At 38.8% G+C, this 20,619-nt stretch overlaps 1 protein-coding gene across 2 annotated transcripts in view; it reads right to left on the reverse strand.

The window, feature by feature from the left end:
- The window catches only part of LOC6046772, a 64,555-nt gene extending 45,850 nt beyond the window's left edge, over positions 1 to 18,705 (reverse strand). Inside the window, exons 1-2 of one of the 2 annotated variants that reach the window (XM_038250692.1) lie at positions 18,665 to 18,681; positions 17,834 to 18,425 (exon numbers count right to left, since the gene is read on the reverse strand). In XM_038250692.1, the coding sequence (XP_038106620.1) occupies positions 17,834 to 18,131 (298 nt within the window). In that variant the 5' untranslated portion in view covers positions 18,132 to 18,425; positions 18,665 to 18,681. Of the gene's footprint in view, positions 1 to 17,833 lie in introns of both variants that reach the window. The other variant, XM_038250691.1, reaches the window with a different exon arrangement.
- Between the last annotated feature and the right edge of the window lie 1,914 nt (positions 18,706 to 20,619).

Below are 20,619 nucleotides of genomic sequence, written 5' to 3' on the forward strand. Positions count from 1 at the left end.
GCGTTGAAAAATGTAAACCACAACTTGGCGTCGTTGGCGGGATTTCACTGCTGCTTTTCATTCCACTTTCGGGAAGATGTTGTAGTCTCTGTGAGGTGGCTTCGAGTCGGCTCACTGCCGCCAATTGCTGCTTTTACCAATCGTTATGGCCCGTTATAAAAATTCAAATCACAGACCACGGAAGGGTCCGGCGTGGGCGGCCAATGTTTATTCATGCTCGTTTTCGGCACATTATCCACTCTCGTCATTGGGAAAAGATAAGCAGATTTGTATGTTTCTGGAGTTTGTCAAGCAAACGTGAACGATTTTATCAAAACGATGACACGAAACTGCTCTGTAGGTGTTTATGAATCAGATTAAGCTGGTTTAACACCTTAAACTGTTATGTATATTTGGTTTATCGCAGAATGACACACCTTAATTTGCGTTTATGATTTGTTGAACGCTTCAAACCAGCTTCATATTGCATCGGAGTCACCACATTTGACGATACAAATAACCAAACATCCGTAACTTAGCGTTCATAACACTCTATGTGAGCCTGAAACCTTACTACTGCCTAGTTGACATGATTGCAGTGGACAAACGAGGCCAACCGCGAATTGCATTCTCGCTTCATGGAACGTAACAAATTACGTAGCAAAACGAGTTGCTCAGATTTAAGACAAAGTTGTTATAAGCATTTTTCGAAACATAACCTTCAAAATACCAAATCAAAACTTCCAACGTCATTCATGGAAGCCCCCTCCCGGCTGCAGACGCAGCAAAGCCATGCAAAACCATGCGACCTGGAAACACACGCGGAGGATCCTGATCAACCGAAGCAAACCCGTCGTCGCCGGAAAGCTGATACGTGGGAGCTTAGGTGGGTCGTTCCGTAAATCAAAAGTTACTCCAAGCTTCTATACCCCCCCCCCCCCTCAGTCCTGCAGACTTCCATCCAATCCTACTGATGGAGTCACACAAGTCTCAAGAAAGAAAAAAAGGAAAACTTGACACACAGTAATGTGCAACCCCGGGTATGGGGTGGCTTAGCCACTGGAAAGAAAGCAAATAAAGTGACTGACTCTGTCGGTAGTGTTTTTATGTAATTGTATATCGTGATACACTTAAGCTGATTTTGTGCACGTCGTCGGTGGATAGCCCTTTCCATTAGCACTCGCACACGTTAGCGTTGGGGGTTGTCATTTAATCTTCTTCATTATGACTCATTGGCTGTTCCGGTGAGGTGGTAGGTGATGGGAGTTGGAAAGGGCTGTGCAAAGGTGTAATTAAAGGGTGGCTTTGGTGGATACACGCAAGCCAAGAAGTGGGGTTGGGGGACCCGGCGAAGTGTCGTGCCTTGATAAGCTCGTAAATAGAAGTTTTGCTGCCGCAGGGTTGAGTTGGGTTGGTTTCGTGAGTAAGAAGGATGGATAAGTTCTGGAAAGTCATGTTGCCAAGTAGCTTGAAGTAACTTCGTGTTACGCATGAACTGTGTTGTGGCAGTCCTTTTGAGTTGCTTGTGTTTTGATAAAACGACACATAAAGTCGTAACAAAATTTGATTTAACTCTACACGCATTTTATATAGGACTTGCCATCATGTAATTTCAATCACCACAGCCTTTTCCCTTTCCTCATGTACCTTTCTTCTCACAATTTAAAATTAATATGAACTCAATGGATAATGTGGATAAATAAGACGATTGAGATGCAAAGCTACCGAAAAACATTTCATTGTGCGAAAAAAAAACAATCAAACATTTAGTCATTCAACTTGTTTTACAACGAGTTGAATAAAACATTTCTTGCAATTCCGGATAACAATCGCTGCATTGTATTTTACTAAGTAAAACGTTTGCTTCCCACTTATTTTTTTGGTTTGTCATCAAGATAATTGTCAAACTACAAAACAGTATAAAAAAGTTGGACTTTTCAGCACTCAAAAATATGGTGAAGTGAACTATTGAGTACTGAAAGCTGAAAAGTATTTTCTTTCAATTGATTTTGGACTTGGTGGGAGGAGGATACACTCATTAGCTTATTGGACCTTATAATTAGTACAGAATTTTATGATGATCATCAAGTTTTTGATATCTATAGTTTAACGTTATAATCCAATGCTGATTTTTTATATAATTAAAAATTAAATTTAAAACACCTAATGTAAAGTTACGTAAGTATCGTTTAAAACATACAGAGAACCCTCTTTTTACGCGGTGGCGTTACCCTTTTTGTTTCGTAGATTGCTCTTAAACCATACATTATTTTGGCAAGCTTCAAAAATCGTTTTGTAGGTCTGAACAAAACTTACAAATTGCTTTAAAAAGATTGCAAAAATGTTGCGTCGTTCCAGAGAAATCGACAAATTAGAAAAAAACGTAACGCACCGCGTAAAAAGAGGTTTCTCTGTATGACAATTAATGAAAGGAAAAAGTGGATTAAGCCATCTTTAAGGGCGAGTCCACGAACAGGGCATACCCCTTTGTATGGGACGTCGTTTGGACCTCGCCAATCTGCCGGAAATTTTCAGGGGTTGTTTGGACATATAAAACTAGAATCTGGCCAAAATATGAGCTTTCTAGGTCAACGAAAAGTGGGGCAAATCGGGACACAAAGATTGAAGGTTCAAAAACGTCAAAAATCTAAAAAAAGCTATAACTTAGGAAAAATTCAATTTAATTCCAAAATTCAAAATGCATCTGAAAGGGCTTAAAAAATGCAACAAAATGCAGGAAGAAACATCCCAATTGGTTAAATCTAAAGGGAGTTATTGGCATTTTAGTGAAAAAATAGCATAATTTTCAAACTCAAATAAAAAAGTGTTCCATTCAGATATCAACTCGGTTCGACCTGCAGCTTGTAGGGGACATCTGGGACTACCATCTGAGGATGAGAACGCTTTGGGTAAGGCAGTTTAGCATATTAAATTGATACTTTTACTTTTAGTGATTTTTTTGGTTGTAAAGTTTTGCTCGGGGGACCCCTTAGATCCCATTTTCTGGTGATAATTTTATCATATATATCATAAAGAAACATGTATAAAAATGCTTATTTTCATCCATTTTAATCCTTTAAAAAACGAAAGTTAAAAAAAATCTTCGATTCACATTAATTGAAAATCAAGTTTGTTTCCAAGGATACTAGATGACACCAGAAAAAAATAGCTTCTTGACTTTTTTAAACTTTCATTTTTTAAAGGGTTAAAATAGATGAAAATAAACATTTTTATACATGTTTCTATTGTGAAATTGTCTCAGGAACACGAATATGATAAAGTTATCACAAGAAAATGGGATCTAAGGGGTCCCCTGAGCTGAACTTTACAATCAAAAAATTCACAAAAAGTAAAAGTGTATATTTAATATGTTTAACTGCCTTACCCAAAGCGTTCTCGGTCTCAGATGGTAGCCCCAAATGTCCCCTACAAGCTGCAGGTCGAAGCGAGTTGATATCTGGAAGGAACATTTTTTTATTTGAGTTTGAAAATTATGCTATTTTTCCACTAAAATGCCGATAACTCCTTTTAAATTTAACCAATTGGTATGCTCTACCCTGCATTTTGTTGCATTTTTCAAGTCCTTTCAGATGCATTTTGAATTTTGAAATTTGATTGAATTTTCTCCAAGTTATAGCCTTTTTAAGATTTTTGACGTTTTTGAACCTTCAAACTTTGTGTCCCGATTTGCCCCACTTCCCGTTGACCTAGAGTGCTCATATTTTGGCCAGATGCTAGTTTTATATGTACAAACAACTCCTGAAAATTTCAGGCAGATTGGTGAGGTCGATGCGAGATGGGTATGCTTTGCTCGTGGACTCGCTCTTAAAAGTTTGTTATGATCCATGTTTTTGGGAGTTTGCAAAATAATCCTTGTATAACAAAAATGAAAACTGTTTTAGCCTTCTCGCAATTTGCTCCAGATTGTAACTATTGATATTGATCAAACATTGTGCGTTTCCAAAAGCGACTAATCACTCGATTTAAATACAACTGTGATCAAGTTTCCCGATAAGTTTCCTCTCCAGCAACAGTAGCCACCAGACAGACAAAAGGGAACTTGCACGCGGCTGCAAAATGTTTACATTAACAACACGGAGCCATGACCTGCAAAAGTTGGTAAGCCGGGAGCAGAAAAAAGGAAACACACAGTTCGAGAGTTTGTAGCTGCACATCTGGCCCATTTGGCGCGTGTATGAATAATGAAAAATCAGAACTCAAACATCTGCACCTCTCTCCAAGGGTCTGGGTGTCGGTGGTCGCGACATTGTTCGACTCTCCTTGTCCGTGTGTGTGTTGGCAAGCAGGCGTAATAAACGAGGAAAATGCTGAAAACTGCTTCCAGTAGTACGGTCGCAACAGTGTAACAATAACAAACTTTCATATGTTAGTGAAACATCACGCACATCATCCCCATCATCAAGCGGCGACCCATCTGTTTACACAGTGCCAACATACGATGACGATTAGGCTTACGACGGTGTCGGACCTGTTGCTCACGGTTCAGTTTTATAGGTCATGTACCAAATGTACCAATAAACGTTGTTGGTGGAGTTCCCTTTTGTTTAGAGTTGCCTCAATTTAATATGAGCTGCCCCGTGTGATGAATTGACAATAAACTGTTATAGTTTGAAGGTGCTGTCGAGCTTTCTGTATGTGTTTGGGGGGACTGTTCAAGTCTGTATGTAAATTGACTTTGAATAAATCAAACAGCTGAACTCCAAAACCCTTGGATTGAAGCGGAGATGTGGTTGAAGGAAAGTGGGATTGTTTATCGCAATCATTTGAAAAAGCCGCAAAATGGTTGTAACGAACTGCTGAATGTTCGTACAGAAATCGTCGATACTTTAGTGCCCGGGTAGAAATGGCTTCCCCGTTCAGGTAAATCATAGCAGGTACGTGATGATTCAGGTTTATGGTGTATTAGATTGGAGGAAGTTTGCAACGCTTAACTTCACCCTTGTTGGGCCGAGAAGTATTAAAAGGGCTAGGATGGGAAACCTCAGAGGAGTAATATAAGTGGTGAGTACGAGTGCGAGGCGCCTTGTTTGGAGCAACACCCGATGCCGATTGAAGGATCTCGGTTTACAACCCAATATTTATATATGCATGTGTATGCGAAGATATTTTCGCTTCATTTGGTAGACAAAACAAATCGGAATGGGCGCGCAAGTATTATAAATCAGGCGCGTCAGCAGAATACGCGGCTTGTGAAGTGTTTATTGCAACCACATGGCCGGGCTTCTTCCAGAGCGGGCGCGCGCTTTGCTTTGTGTGGATGCTGTGCGGCAAATTTGCCAACTGAGAAGACTGAGATTTCGAATAATTTTTTGCTCATATTATGCTTTCATCATACACATATGGCATATCGTTACCAGGTCTCTTTGGTGGCAATCGAGCGAAAGGAGCACGCACGTTTCGTCGCTTTTTATGGTATAGTAATTGACATATGATTTAACGAACTTAGACGTGTCTTCGTAGTAATTTTCATTATTCATTGATCATTATGGAAGCAATATGAAAAAAGGCGGCTAGCTTTGGAGTTGCTTTTCAAACTTAACAGCAATTTCACGTCTTGAAAAATTATTGAAATTAATTGTGGTATATGGTTTACCAAATTAGTATTTTATGAGAAATAGCAAGAAATCTATCATATACATATGAAAGTGTGGAACATCCCGGTTAATTTGCGGAGTGAACGAAAATCTTTGGTCGGGAAAAATCAAAGTTATCCTCATTTGGAGTTTTTGATTTTTTATTTCCTATGGGACGACATTTCACCTGTTTATTTTGAGATAAGTCTACATGAACATGATTTATGGTTCAGATCATATTATTTTTTTTTATAGTAAATGATGCAGGTAATTTTTTTTCTGAAGCACGCAAATTTGGAAGTTTGGGAAATTTTCTGATAAAATTGCACACCCTCTTTCCCACAAACTGCAATGTTTTTGATATTGAAATTACCTTGATGAATTCTCGATTGAGTATACAAATCACTACAGAAAAGTGTCATTGGTTAGGTTTATGCTCAACGGTAAGTCACTTTTATCAATTTTGGATTTTAACCGAATCAACATATTTTTGTGTATTTTGGTTATAAAATGGAATGCCTCGGAAAAATTTCATTTTGGATAATCAAAACTTCGGATAATCGAATCACGATTTATTTTTTTTTCGATGTCTCATTTTTGATTGTCGAGCTTAGGTATCCCAAAACAACTCTGAAATGATTTAAACTTTTTAAATCCAAGATGGCGGCTAAAATTGCAGTGATGCAATGTTGAAAAAAAGGCATTTTATTTTTTCAACCTAAAATGGGGTCGTAGAACCAGAAAATGAAAAAAAAAGATTTTTTTTCTTCGATTATCCAAAGTCCCATACAAACCTTCGGATAGTCGAACTTCGGAACATCGAAACTTAGGATAATCGAGGCATTGGATAATCGAGTCTTGAATGTATTTCAAAAAAAAATAATTCAACAAACAAATCCTGGGATTAGCTTGGCGTTGGCTTAGCCAGTCGTTCCCAAATTTTGGAAGGTTGTTTGGGACCCTAAAAGGGACCCACAAAATGTGTTGCTGATAGGATTTTTACCATTTTAAATTCAAATCATTCGAGTATGAGATTCCACCCTAACGGTTCAGGTTGAAAAACTTCCGTCAATCATTCAGATCCTAATGAACTTGAAAACTTTAAAAATCGCTGAAAAAAAAATGACTACCAGCAAAATCGCTTAACTTTAGATGTTTCAGAGATGAAATTGACCATAGCAAAAACTACCTTTGTTTTGTATAGTTAAAACAAGCAACCGGGAAGAGGAAGTGCCTCTATTGAATCTGTATTAATCAACACAACCTGGCTGAATCGATTACCCGATCGCAATGTGAGCTGCACGAAACTTCAATCTCGCTTTTTTTACAGACAATTTCAACATCATCCAGACAAGAAAAACTGTTCCATGCCCCGAACCAGCAAGAAAAGAGCTGATCAAATAATCCTTCCCGCTTTTCGTTGGATGTCTACTAGATTGGCTGAGAAGACAATTTCAACGGGAAAAAAGTGCTTAGCCACGGTTTGCTATGATGCCCCTAGGGCGGCATCGAAAACGAACCAGATCTCCTCGGCGCGGCAAATTAAAGGTGGTGTCCCGGCTCAAATTTCACAGCTTCCGTTCCCAGCACCCAGACTGCGACCTCCTCCCGTTGGTGAACCCTTGAACTTGCCCGGGGGAGGTGGAATTAATATTTGGATTAAATTAATCCACCCGAACGAAGTTACCAAATTGAAAACGTGTAATGAACCTACCACCGCGTTGCTTGGGTGGGATGTTATTACAAACTTGGACACCAGAGTGGAAAATTGTTTTCCGGTACTTGGTTAATCCTAGCCCGCGGTTCAAATCCTGCGCCGGAATCATGCTGGAATATGCTCCCGAGAGGCATAATGATTATGATGATGATGCTGCGACGACGACCAATTACGATGATTTGTTTAATTGAGCTTAAATGGACCGGCCAAGAGCGTGCGAGTGGACCTGCGTGCCCTGCCCTCCGTCCAAGAATGAGACGGAATTCCATCAGTCGAGGTCACACGGTGAAGAAGACGGCCGATCCTCCGGTAAAAACAGACGCGGGAAGAAAAATCGTTTCTGTTTATTTAGAAAACCGTGAGTGCTCCGTGGTGAGAAAACAAAGGGAGAAAGTGTTATCTTAACGCACATGACTCAACCCCGGTCTATTAACTTGCCCAACTTGAAATTGAGTTCTTTTGGTTTCAAGTCTGTAGTTTCAGCTCACGCGATCTTGGTGTTCTCTAAAACGAAGAAGATGCTCTTGTGCAACTGGACGGATCCATTATGGTGTGCTGAGGGAAGAATCAGACTACGACGTGCTTAGCTAGAAGAGCTTGACATCCATAAACAAAGAACACCCTACGGAAACGTGAATTTGGTTCGGTCGAGATTCGTCTACTCTTCTGGTCGTTTAAAGTTTTTTTCTCTCTCTTTGATGGCACGCAGATTTGACACATCACCATTTAGTGCCGGGGATAGTTGTCTATATTCCAAGTAAAACGGCGAACCATCACATTCCGCATACCGCACCACAGACAAGTGGACACTATTCTGCTTTTTAAATAGAGGCATTAGGAATTCACGCAGTAGAGATGTTTACATTTGTTGCTGCATTGTTATATGCTGTGGAATTTTAACTAATCCAGTCCACTTTACTCAAGTCAATTTCAATTGTATTTTGTTTATGTTTTAGCTTTTAACTGAAATCAATGTTTGAAGAGTTTGTTTTGGGAATGTTTAACATTGTAGGTCCAACATTAACTCAAACAGTATAAAAACATGTACCACCTAGAAAGGTAGTCACAAAACATTTATGGAGCCAAAATCTAAATTTTCTGGAAATGAAACCATATCCCATTAGAGAAGCCCACCACCCCAACGAATATCACCCGAGTGAACGACCCTCGGTCATTTCCTGGAATTTTTCGGCCAATTCCAGCCCAAGATCACATCTCGACAGTTAGTGTGGTGGCCTGCCTCCTCTCTCTGCATGGCTATCGGGCGTCGTCGTCACCAACCCGTCATCATCATCATCAGGGGGACCATGTTCCAGTTGGAGATTTCTCGGTATTCCGAGAGGCCTTTGCAAACGGCCGACATGACCAGGGCCTAGCCAAGGCAGAAGAGCAGCTTAATTTGACTGCTCAGCTCTGGTGTGAATGTACTTTTGTGCTAACGAAGTTAAATGGTTGTAATTAAACAGCAATCAATTCAGGAAATTTGCCTTTACGACATGCTGAGGGGGGTGGCGTGTTTTCTGAGATCTGGGAATGAGAAACATATTTTAGACGCTGGTTTTCGTGGGGAGCGACAAAGTTATGCACATAGGTCACTTTGATGTAATTTCTGGTGGTACAGCAAATATTGCAATAAAAAACATGCATTTGGCATTGATTTGTTAGTCATAAAAGGTTCTGAGAAAAAAAAAGTAATTTAAATTGTTATTCTCAATTCCCAATAAATAATTTTAACCACACAGAAAAAAAATCGTGGTAATATTACATCTGGGAAGGGGTACATCTTTTATGTCAGAAAAAATGTGTGTAAAATGTGTTACCTCTGGAAATGTGTAATTTTACCACTTTTCTGGTGTAATATCACTTTTTCAATCTCAAATGAGGTAAAATTACATCATAAAAGAGGTAATTTTCAACCTTCCAAAATTACAGCTTCCAAATTTACATTATTTTTTTTCTGTACAGAATATCGCACTTTAATCGATGTAACTAGAGTTTGGTAATCTTTGTTTAGAAATAAACAAAGCAATTTTGATGTTTGATAAAGGGGATAATCCCTGGACCCTCAGCTGCTAGCTTTATTGGTTTGGTTTTTCGCAAAAGTTTTGAAATAAATTTGCAAAATAAGTTCTGTTACGATATGAAACTATTACGTCACATAGCATTTAGATTATTGTTTGAAGATGCATTTACGCTTAGTAAAAATAACTTAAAATGACAATAATTAATCAATTTGTATTTGAATTACCGAAAAAACTCATCTGAAATTTGTACATAATTTCAAATAAAAAGTAATTAGTTTTATTGGTAAAAAAATGAATAATTAACATGAAAAAAAAATCAAAAAGACTTATTTTAAGCCGTGAAATTGCTATAAGTTTCAAACAAAAAAAAAGCTTCATTCGTTTTCATTCTATCGACAAAAAACGTGATTCAGAGCATTCAAGAATATGCCCCGAAAACACCCAATTTGCCTAAAATAATGCAAAAAAGTTTAAGAGTGCTAAGAAAAGGTAAGGCTATTCAGACACCTATGAATTTTTGTATTTTTGTTGTTGAAAAGCTCCTAGGTATAAACATCATATTGTGTTTTAATTGACATGACATAAAAAAAAATCTCTAGAATAATTCATACAAAATAAATGAAAAATAAAACAGTTTATATTTCTGAACAAACCATCCAGTGTTGGCTGGAGCACACTGATGTTGATTAACTTCACGAATAAGCAACCTTTTTTACGACTTGGTATAAAACTGTTGAAAAATGGCCCAAAATAAAAGAGGATCAGGTCAAGCTTCACGGATTTCACTCGGTACCTGCTGGATGGGTTACCATCAAGTTTCTGGTCTTGTTTTTATTTTTGGTTAGTCTACACCAGTTGGTCCGTCCGGCGAGGTGTATTATTTATGCATAATGTGATGAAGTTAAGCCTTCCAAATCTTTCGACTTATGTTGAACTTTATTTTTTTTATTTTTGCGTTCAATCACGAACACCAGGTAAGAATGGGGGTTGGAAAGTGTGGCAATCCAGCCTGGTTTTGCATACACCTTAAAATCGAAAGCAATAAAAGTCTCTCGGTAGCTCGGTAGTCGGCCTAGCAATCACTTATTTGCATCTCGACGAAAGTTTTGAATGATGGAAGACACGTTCACGGGAGGTGGTTCCCGCCGTGGAGTGAGCACAACAATCCGGCAAGTTTTGTTGACTGATGGCGCGGCGAAGACGAAGACGTATATCACGATTTTCATGTTTTGTTTGTTTGTCGGTGGGTAAAAGGTAGAATTCGAGAAGAAAACCCCGCACAAAATCGTACAAAACTATAGATTTAAAATTGTGCTAGGGTTTGGGGCTCGATCGCGGGGAAAACTGGTTTTCTGTAGGCTCTACAAATGGTCTTAAGGCAGATCACCGCCGCAAGGATGCTTTCAATCTTTTTGTTAGAGCATTTGGCAAAGCAGAGTTGAGCAGAACATTTCAAATCGTGAGGTGTGGAGTTTTTTTGTTTTCACTGTCAGGGCGGTTTAAAAATACCTCAAATTGCGCTCAAGTCCATGTCAGTTCTGTTTTAAAAATAAACACGCTCTTGAGCCGCGAGTAACGCGACCGTCATTATCATAGGCCTAAAACAATATCGTAAAGTATGGCTCCCCTATTCTTGGTGTTCACCGCCAGCCCGACTGGTACTAATGAAATATTTACGAAGGGTGTCGACGGTTTCTATATAGAACCAATGGTATTATTGGTAAAACCGCAATTTGTTCGTATCGAACGTCCCCGCAGTATTTCAACGGAAATAATGCAGCACGTCCTGGCGCAGCAATGCACTTCACATCCATCTGCACAGGAAGTACCACCATCGTGGTGAGGATCCTTCACTACTTCCTCGTTTCCTGCGGTGAGTACGTGGAAAACTTAAAAAAAAGACGTGACAGAACTGGTGTCGTTGTAAGAAATTTCTCCCCCGAAGGAAACGTAATTGCGCCAACAACAAACTCCACAAAAGAAACATATACAAAACTTTTTTTCAAGTCCGTGAGTCAATGGTTTCAAATTTCAAGGGCGTCGTCGAAGGAAAGCATCGAGGGGCGCGAACATGTACGGCTCACATACCCTCACACACACAGAACGAACGAGCTCACTCGGTAAATGTTCTGGTTTGTATAGGTTCGTGAGCCACTTGAAGTTGGAATAACAAAAAAAAAACTGTAACCATATATGAACGTGACGAGCAGCGACACTTTGGGTGGAAGTGGGCCTATTTGCCTTCTTCCGATGGCGCGTCGGCGACTAACCGGGTTGGTGCTCCGGCTAATCAGTTCCACTTATGTAAACCAACTAGCGCTAAACATCCCTTTCCCGTCCTGATCAACGGCGGGCGGGGGTTTGGGAAAGGAGATCGTTTGCAGTTTGAGCTTGAACGGTTACAACCTTATGAGGTGTGGGAAAAAATATGTGTTTGTGATATCTAGAAAAATGTATGTTTCAAGTTATAACTTGAGAAAAATAGTCTGGAATAGATTATAAGAAATATAGTGAGGTCAATAAAGTGTGCCACACATCTAAAGGTTATTGATTAGATTGAGTCAAGACATACAAAATGTGCCGATTCAAAGATGATTAGGATTGACTGAATGTAGGTATATAAATCATTTGGCCTTTTAACTAAATTTCAGCTTATTTGATTTAAAGCTTGCATTGAGCATAAATAAGGCTACCAACTTTTGCTGAGCAAAAATCCGTACGCTTTGCCGATATGGCACCATGGTGTAACAAAAACTGTCAATGAATTATTTAGATAAATTAAATTAAATTAATTTGTGCATTAAAAATATAAAACTGTGCCATTTTTACAGCTAACAAATTTCACAACATGCTATCAGAGTGCTTGTGACTTGCATGTTTAAAAGTATTCATAAAATAAACCGTGATTTGAATCAAATCATTATGTTCTTCAATTTTTTTTTGTTACACGTTTAAAAGTTAACGAAATGTCAAGTTTGCTTTTACGAATAATATCGTTCTTAGTGTTTTCACGAACACTTTTCCAGAGTTTTTTTTTTATTGAAAAGGTCCTATAACATGTGAAACACAACAGTTTATAGGACCTTTAAAAAACTCTAGATTTGTTAATTCAAATGGTCAAATGTTTTCACAAGCTTTAGAAAGCGTTTGGAAATGAATAAATATATTTTGAAAGGAATTACTAAAAGAACAACTCTAGAGTTTTTTTTAAGGTCCTATGAACATATGAAAGACAATAGTTCAAAAACTCTAGAATTATGGATGGTCAAGTTTGAATTGAGGAAACCCCGGAAAACTCTCCCTTTTAAATCAAACTCACAGAAAAATAAAAATTTCTAGTTAGGGACCATCCATAAACCACGTGGACACTTTAGGGGGGGGGGGGTATGGCGATTGACCATGCTCCATACAAAAAAGATTTTTTTTGTATGAACAATTGTCCACGAGGGGGGGCGGGGTTCGAGATTACCAAAAAAGTGTCCACGTGGTTTATGAATGGTCCCTTAACAAAAGCTTCGACCAAATCAAAAAGCAATGCAATGATTAAAAAGTTGTTAAAATTCCGTAGAAATCCGTATTATGCGTAAAATTCCCTACAAAAATTCCGGCCTGTTAAAAATCCGCGAAGAGGTTCGAAAATCCGTATGGTATGGAAAAAATCCGTACAGTTGGTAGCCTTAAGCATAAATAACTTTATTTTTATTAGTTGTTTTGTGCTGGTGATGGTTTGAAAATTTGTTGCGAAGGGACTTTTATGTAAAATTAGGCGTCCGTTTAGATGGCGTACTCAGAACTAAAAAAACGTAGTTTTCATTAAAAAAATGCAAAATGGTTTTAAAAAAAATGTATTTTTTTGTTACCTAACCATACATGTTTTTGGCACAGGTTATTTCATGAACATTTTATGGGTATGGAGATCATACATACATAGGTCATTTTATGGAAATTTAATGTTCTTCTCGAATCCCAGAAGAGTCATTTTTTTCATTCAGAACAAAATATTTTCATTTTAAAATTTATGTTTCTTTGAAACTTTGAAGGATTATTTTTTAGAGTGTAATAATGTTGTACAAAACTGAAAAGCAGATAATTAAAAAAAATATGATATATTAACACAAGGGATTTGCTTGTAACCAGCACAAGTTATCGCGATGTTAAGAAATCAAAGTTTTGTAATGCTGATAAAATGTAGTTAATAGGGTGGGTACGTTTTTCAAAAAGTTCTCGGATCAAGTTTTAGTACCATCCACGTGGTGGCTACTTGACATATGGCGTAGCGGTGTGCATCAAGCTTTCATAGCATGCTAAGGAAATTTTGATGCTTTTTCAGGGAAACCCAGAAGTTGACGCGTGATTTTCCCAGACCTGTAGGAGCGTTTGAATAAAAAGTTACAATTTCCCATAGTAATTCCCATGTAAACTTTAACCCTGATGCGCGCAGCCAGTTTACAACCAAATGAGCTGATATTTGGCATGAAAGTCCCTATGGGCATGCCCTACGAGGAGAACCATACTAAAACTTAATCCGAGATCTTTTTGAAAAACATACCCACCCTAGTAGTTATCCTAACTTTAGTTTGTGTTGAATTTCACATTTGTGACCCAACCAAGAATCCGCTACACGGAAAGGATAGTTTTCCAAATGAGCTAATTCGGTAGTTATGCACAAACTGCAGATTTGCTGGCCCTTTAATGGGGATTGCATTTTTATGGCGAGCTGAACCAGTTGCATTTCGCACTCTGGTTGCATGTGCGCCTGCAAATTCAGCACTTTGCACGCTCCATTGAGTGCTTTTGGGTGCGTGCGTTTGTTCACGATTGGAACATCCATTCAAGAGAGCACACATTACTATGTCATTTCGATATCTGTCTGAGCTGTTTGCAACACGAGCCCATTCAAACAAGTGGGTTGGTCTTCTGGGGAAAATGTTTTCCCAAATGGCCAGACAAGATGAGCAGAAAAGATGGTTTCGGATAAGTGTGTGAGTGTGTGTGAGTTTGTTTTCCTCATTTCTTATTAATGCAATCTGCCCTCTCGATGAGAAACGACCCACAGGTTTATTTAATTATGCCCGGATTGCTTCTGATGAAATGATCGCTGCGCTGGCAGGAGGAAAGCTTTCTTTGAAATGTTGACTCTGGCGACATCAGCTGCTAAAGGAAAACGCTGAGCGATTGTTTTACTTTTTTCCTCTTCCAGGAATATTCACCACAGGAAGTCGTGCCAAGCTTTAAAGTTGTGTGATTGGCTCTGCTGGTGAATGAGTTTCTTTAGCCTGCCAGCCTGGCGAGTCAAGCCTGGGTTCAAAGTCGTGGGAGTTTTTCAGGGGGCTCATGGGCTCTGGGTAGTTGGCATCTTGCTGGGCTGGCTGAAGGCTAGACGATGTTGAGATTTTATGAATCGAAAATCTGCAGTTTTTTGTACTTTTTGTGTATTTTATCGGTATCTTTTCGCTTCTTTACACAATGTACTCTCAGTATCACAAAAAAAAACTTTGTCGAAGGGACTTATGAAAAAGTTAGACAGAAAAAAAAATATTTTCAGAGCTCTTTCTAGTTGAAAATATTTTAATTTCTACACGGAGAAAAGGAGTTCCCAAAATCGTGAACACCCGTTCATGAAATTGGGAACCACGAACAAAGTGTTCAAATGCCATGGTACGATTTTCAAAAACGTACCATCGAATTTGACCACTTTGTTCGTGGTTCCCAATTTCATGAACGGGTGTTAACGATTTTGGGAACTCTTTTTTCTCCGAGTAACAAAGGTAAAATTTGAGAACATTAGTTTTTTTGTTACTTTTGTAATAACTTACAAAAATGTCTAAAAGATTTTTTCATATTCTTTCAAGTAAGAGCAAGAGCGTTTCGAAGTTATTTTTGCATGCAACTGAGTGTACGCAAGGGGTTTTATGGAGGTGGAAATTTACAGATCTGCTTTTTTCCCTCTTTCCCGTACAAACGCACATCCAGCAGCAAAACCTGGCAATGTTCAAGGTGCAGGAACCAATAAAAGCATAAAGGTGCGTTCGTTGTGTGTTATTAGTTTTCTGACTCTTGATTGTTTTCTTCATCTGGGCCGGCACAAAGCACTGGCACTGGAGGGGTGAGTCCATACTGCGCGTGGTAAATATTATAAAAGGCTCAATTTGGCTCCGTAACGCAGCACTGCTGCTGGGGCGTATTGTTTCAGCGCGCTGAGGAAGAACATAAAATATATCCGGTGCACGGACGGAACAGGCTTTGGGGATTTCCCGGTGTACAGCAAAAAAAGGCATGGTGTAAGTTTAAGGACTATTGGCTGGAACACCAGCTGAAAAGGTGAAGTTGTTACCTGCCCAATCTTGATCTCGAGAGAGGGTTTTGTGCAATATTAGGAAAATAAAATCGATGGAAAACCTTTTTGTTTCAATTTATTTACCAAAATATCATCCATAATATGTGGGTCGACTGTGCCGGAATTCTATCTGATTTAAATTCACCCTCTAATTGAAAATTGATTGGAATTTATGCTCAATCAAAAACTCACAGAATTTTCAACAACATCGGAATGCATTTTCATCTACAACATTTACATAACACTCAAGCTGTACCAGAATGCACCCCGGCACTGATAATGCCCGGTTTTCTTAATTTTCTGTATTTTTAGACTCTTGCCGCCCCAATTTACAACGCAGTGTTAAGAAACCATTCACGCTGTACTGCTATGTACCAATAAAATAGAATACATAACGTTGGTGAGTTGTTGTCATTGTTGTTGTTCGGGAAAGCCGGCAAGGCATTAGCACATGAGTGGTTTCACCCTTATAGTGCGTCCCTCGTAGCTTTTTCCTCCTCTTTAAAAACTATACCAGCCAGCCAGCCAGACTTAAACTATCTTTTACAGCAATGCAATACAAGGTCAGCAGCACATGGTTGAACGACGACAAAACCTTTCCAGCGCAGTGGTAATTAAATGACAAGGAGAAATATGTCTGTTATACTGTGGTAAGAGCACAGTAACGCGAGGTGATATTGAAATAGCGATGTTTATCACGATCTAGATTGATGAAATGACACAAAACGAAAACGCGAATTGGACTTCCTAAATTGGGTGAAACCCCTCTACACTATAGTATGGTTGGCGTGGTTTGCAAGTCGTGGTTGGGTGATGTTTGAGGGGCGTTTCACTATTTTTTTGGGACAGGGCGATATTTGGTTGTGATTTGAATCGTTGAATTAGGTTTAAGCTTGCCGCATAGTTTGCTACCACTCTATCTAATCTTAAGTCTGCTTTGTGTCAAATGAATCCGTTTCTAGCGACGCACCGTAATGAAAAAAGTTGAAATTGATTTCCAAATACTTCGTCAAAGGTTGTAAAATGAGTACATGACGATAATACAAATGAACGATTAAAGGGCGGACCGATATAAGGTCTTTCCATAAATCATAGCGCCATGTTTTTCACCATGTCATAAAAATGTAACCCAAATCATGTCATAACAATGTAACCCAAATGTGGAATTTAGGAGTTGTTTTCAATTGATTTCAGGACTATGAAAAATAATACATTTTCACATGAAATACTATGCGCTTGGAAAGTAAAGTTTGAATCTTATGCAATTTTTTTTTTATATTTTGACATAATTGCGCAAAATATTTTGCGTTAAAAAAAAACGATACTAGCTATGTTTCAGATAAGTACGACTTTATCAAAATACCTTTCATGGAAATGCTCAACGGTAAGTAAAGCAAAAGTCACAAAATAGAAGCAAATTAAAAGAACAAAACGTATCGTTTGAATTCACGATGAAACATGAACGATTGCTAATTGAGTTTATTGTACAGCAAAATGCAAAATGAATGGAACGTTCCGAGAAGGTAACATACTTGCACAATCGAACCCAGCGCAACGGTACACCCCTTCGTGTGCTCTAGAAAAAAAATTGCGACAGCTGACATTGCGCGGCACTTATTGGTTCATTTGTAGCTCTTATGCTTTACGCAACTCGCAGATCAAGAGGTTACGTTTTAAACGATGGTCCTCGGCGGTAATTGAAAAAATGTCAACGGCGGGTTTCTTCGGCGGGTGTCACCTCTTTCTCGAGTGGAATTTCAATTAATGATTGTAGGTTGCGCTGTGACTTGGTTGCCGGAACATGCACCAGAAACATCCATCTCGCGCTCCCATTGAGGAACAGGAAATACAAACATCAACTGCCGGAAATTCATAAATTCGATTTCGACCGGGAGTGTTGTTGTTGCGTTGCGTTGCTGCTCGCTTTTTGGTTTCTTGAAGTTTGGAGTGAGGAACAAATAGTAGAGGAACGAGAAGCGTGTGAAGAGAAGATATCTTCTGGATGCTGCGTCGAAGCGGAGACAAGGAGGAGGTGAAAAAGTGTACAAGTACATAAAACGCAGACACGAAGAGCCGCAGAATGGAAAAGAGAGAAAGATTCCGACTGTGAGGAAGCAGCGGTGTTTTGCCGTAGAAGGGCCGAAACTGGCTGTTGTGGATGAGAAGTGAGGGGTGTACTTACGGACTGTGACTTGCTTTGGGTCAAATTCCTCCACTCGCGTCGAAAGATTGTCGATCCGCTGCTTTATCCCGAGCGATCGCTCACTCACACTAGCCAGCTCCTTGTTGAGCTCCGTGAAGATCTGGTTCGAGATGAGCACCAGTGAGGCCAGCTGTCGAAGGGCATTGCTGAGGGTTAGGTTGGTGATCGCTTCCAGCTCATAGTCCTGAACCGGCAGTGAAACGGCGCCACGTGAGTGTGACGGTTTGGTCGACCGTGCAACATACTTTGGGGTTACTACACGTTGCACAAACGGCATTTTTGCACCACCATTCACCACCCCCCTTTCGCACGCCTGTGTGTGTCTGTATGTCTGTGTTTGTGGACCACCAGACGTTCGACCACACCGGAGCTAACTCTCGGCTATTCTGCTGCCTCTTCTTCTGACTACATTCGCGCTCACTTTGCTATTTCCTGATGATCATGAAAATTCACTCTATACACATGAAAAAGCATCCAGATCACGTCATGCCATTCATTGGAAGCGACGGCGGCTTCGTTGAACTTAGTTTTGATCACAGACACTAACATCAACAACGGTCATGATTCAACACTAAAAAAAGAGAAACGATCCTCATAAAACCCCGATAATCTACACGTAAAACACGTAACGTATTAACCACCGGCTTTAAAGTACACACACAATAAGGTGTAACAGTAACTTTTGCTTCTAAAGTGCATAGTGCACCCGAATTGAATTTAACGGCTCCTCTGCACCAAAACCCGAGAGGGCACTTAACAGACAGGCACAAACATTACTGACAAAATGCACTGAACGAGCACGATACACACCTGCCCACCGGAGCCGGCATCGTACAGATCGGCGGTCGAAACTAAACTAACGGACGACGCGCGCTGAGAGCAGCTTGGCCGCCGCAAAACTTGTTTTCAACCATCATCAACCCCAACCCCATAGCAGTAAAGCAAGCATAACGTTTGCTTGCGATATTCCCTCTCTCACTCGATCTCTCTACTGGGAGAGCGGAGAGGGAATTATGCTGCAGAGAGGAATAGGGTATGGAAAACTGAGAGAAATGAGAAAAGCGAACGCGTTTTGATGGAAATTGAGAGAAACTTTTGGCAGCGTTGCCAACGAGTGAATACTTTTTGTTTGGTGGTATGATTTGATTCTTTTGGTTGAATTTGCTTGACCCGTGGTCACGAAAATTGAACAAACAAACAAAAAGGCTTCAGAGGACACGTTTAATTTTTTACTAGTAAATTCCTCTCACCAAAAAATGTGAGAGACAGAGAAACACATTAATGACATTTTTTCATGTATAAAAAAATCCTCTAAAATGATTTTTTCGAGAAACTGGCTGTACATAGTTGCATGTATTTAATTGTCTTGTTTACAAACATTTGAATTTCTCTCTTAGAGAGCGTAAAAAAATGTTGATAAAGATTTATCCATCACTGTTGAACACACATAAGATCAAGTCAACTACTCGTTATTTTTCATGCAGGAAAACATTCCAACTTCCAACCCCCCAAAAAGTTTAAAAGTAAACTTTAGCTCGCTGGTTCTTGGGCACAACTCAACCAATAAGGAAGATTTTTTTTAGTGAATTGTAAGGATGTTTAGATGATCCTAAAACTTGATTGAACTCGATTGGATCAAATCTGTTCCATCGTTCCACCTTTTTTTGTGCTTGTTAAAAAATAGCTACAAATTCCACGGAGCCAAGCGTGACAAAAAAAGTTGAAACAATGTTTTAAAATGCAAAAATTAAGATTTTTTAAAAATCGAGTTCTGTAAAGTTCTAGGCTCATTCTCCGGCAATGTACACCTTAGGATGAAATTTTGAAAAGCGTGTATGAGCTAATTGGATATTTTTCCTCGATTCTAGACTACTTGAAGCTTCAAAAATCATGATTTTCATTAATTGATCATTTGAATATCATTTTGTACAAGTTGGTTAGGTTATGCATCAATTTGTGATAAAATCATCGTTTTAAAACATTTTTCTAAAAACTCCTAGTTTTCAGCGAAAAAAAATCCAAAAAATATTCTTTTGATTGCATTTTGTAGGTTTTTAGTTGTACTAAACGGAAATGTCATGGATTTGCAGTTTATCTTAAGTTAAGTATTTTTTCAAACTAGTGAAAGTTTACCATTTTATTGCGTTGCAACGTCACGAAAAAGGGACATTTATTTATGTCAACAAAAAACTAAACATTCAATCATTTTGATATTTCGGATGCTCTTTGTACTTGGAAAGAGCTTTCAAATGCAATCTAGAGCGACTTTATTGGTTGTCTAGATCCAAAGTTACAACAGGTTTAAGTTTGCGTTGCAACGTCACGAAATTTTAAATCATATTAGTCACATGGCAAAAAAGGTGTATGCGTAGTTGGTTGTTGAAGATAAAAGGGTACTAAATATTATATATTTGTTATATAATGTTTCCGAGCATATTTACAGAAGAATTGTACTTGGGTCATTCACAAATTCCGTCATTTAAGTTTGAAGCAACTCGAAAAAAAAGTATTTATGAAACTTGTTGAACAAATCAAAATAGACCGATGTTCACAAGGGGGAAAAATTCTAAAACTTTCATAAAAGTAATCACGTGGTTACTGGATGGCCCCTTTCTGATAAACTGATTTACGTGAGGGTTCATTCTAATACAACGCAATGATTTTTTTTATCCCACACCCTTATGTAAGTCAAATTACAGTGAAATTCATTAAACAATAAAAATCACGTGATTCGATTGTTTTTTTTTTTTTAATTTTGTCACTCT

This window comes from Culex quinquefasciatus, chromosome 1 (assembly GCF_015732765.1).
Source record: "Culex quinquefasciatus strain JHB chromosome 1, VPISU_Cqui_1.0_pri_paternal, whole genome shotgun sequence".
In the NCBI taxonomy this organism is placed as follows: Eukaryota; Metazoa; Arthropoda; class Insecta; order Diptera; family Culicidae; genus Culex; species Culex quinquefasciatus.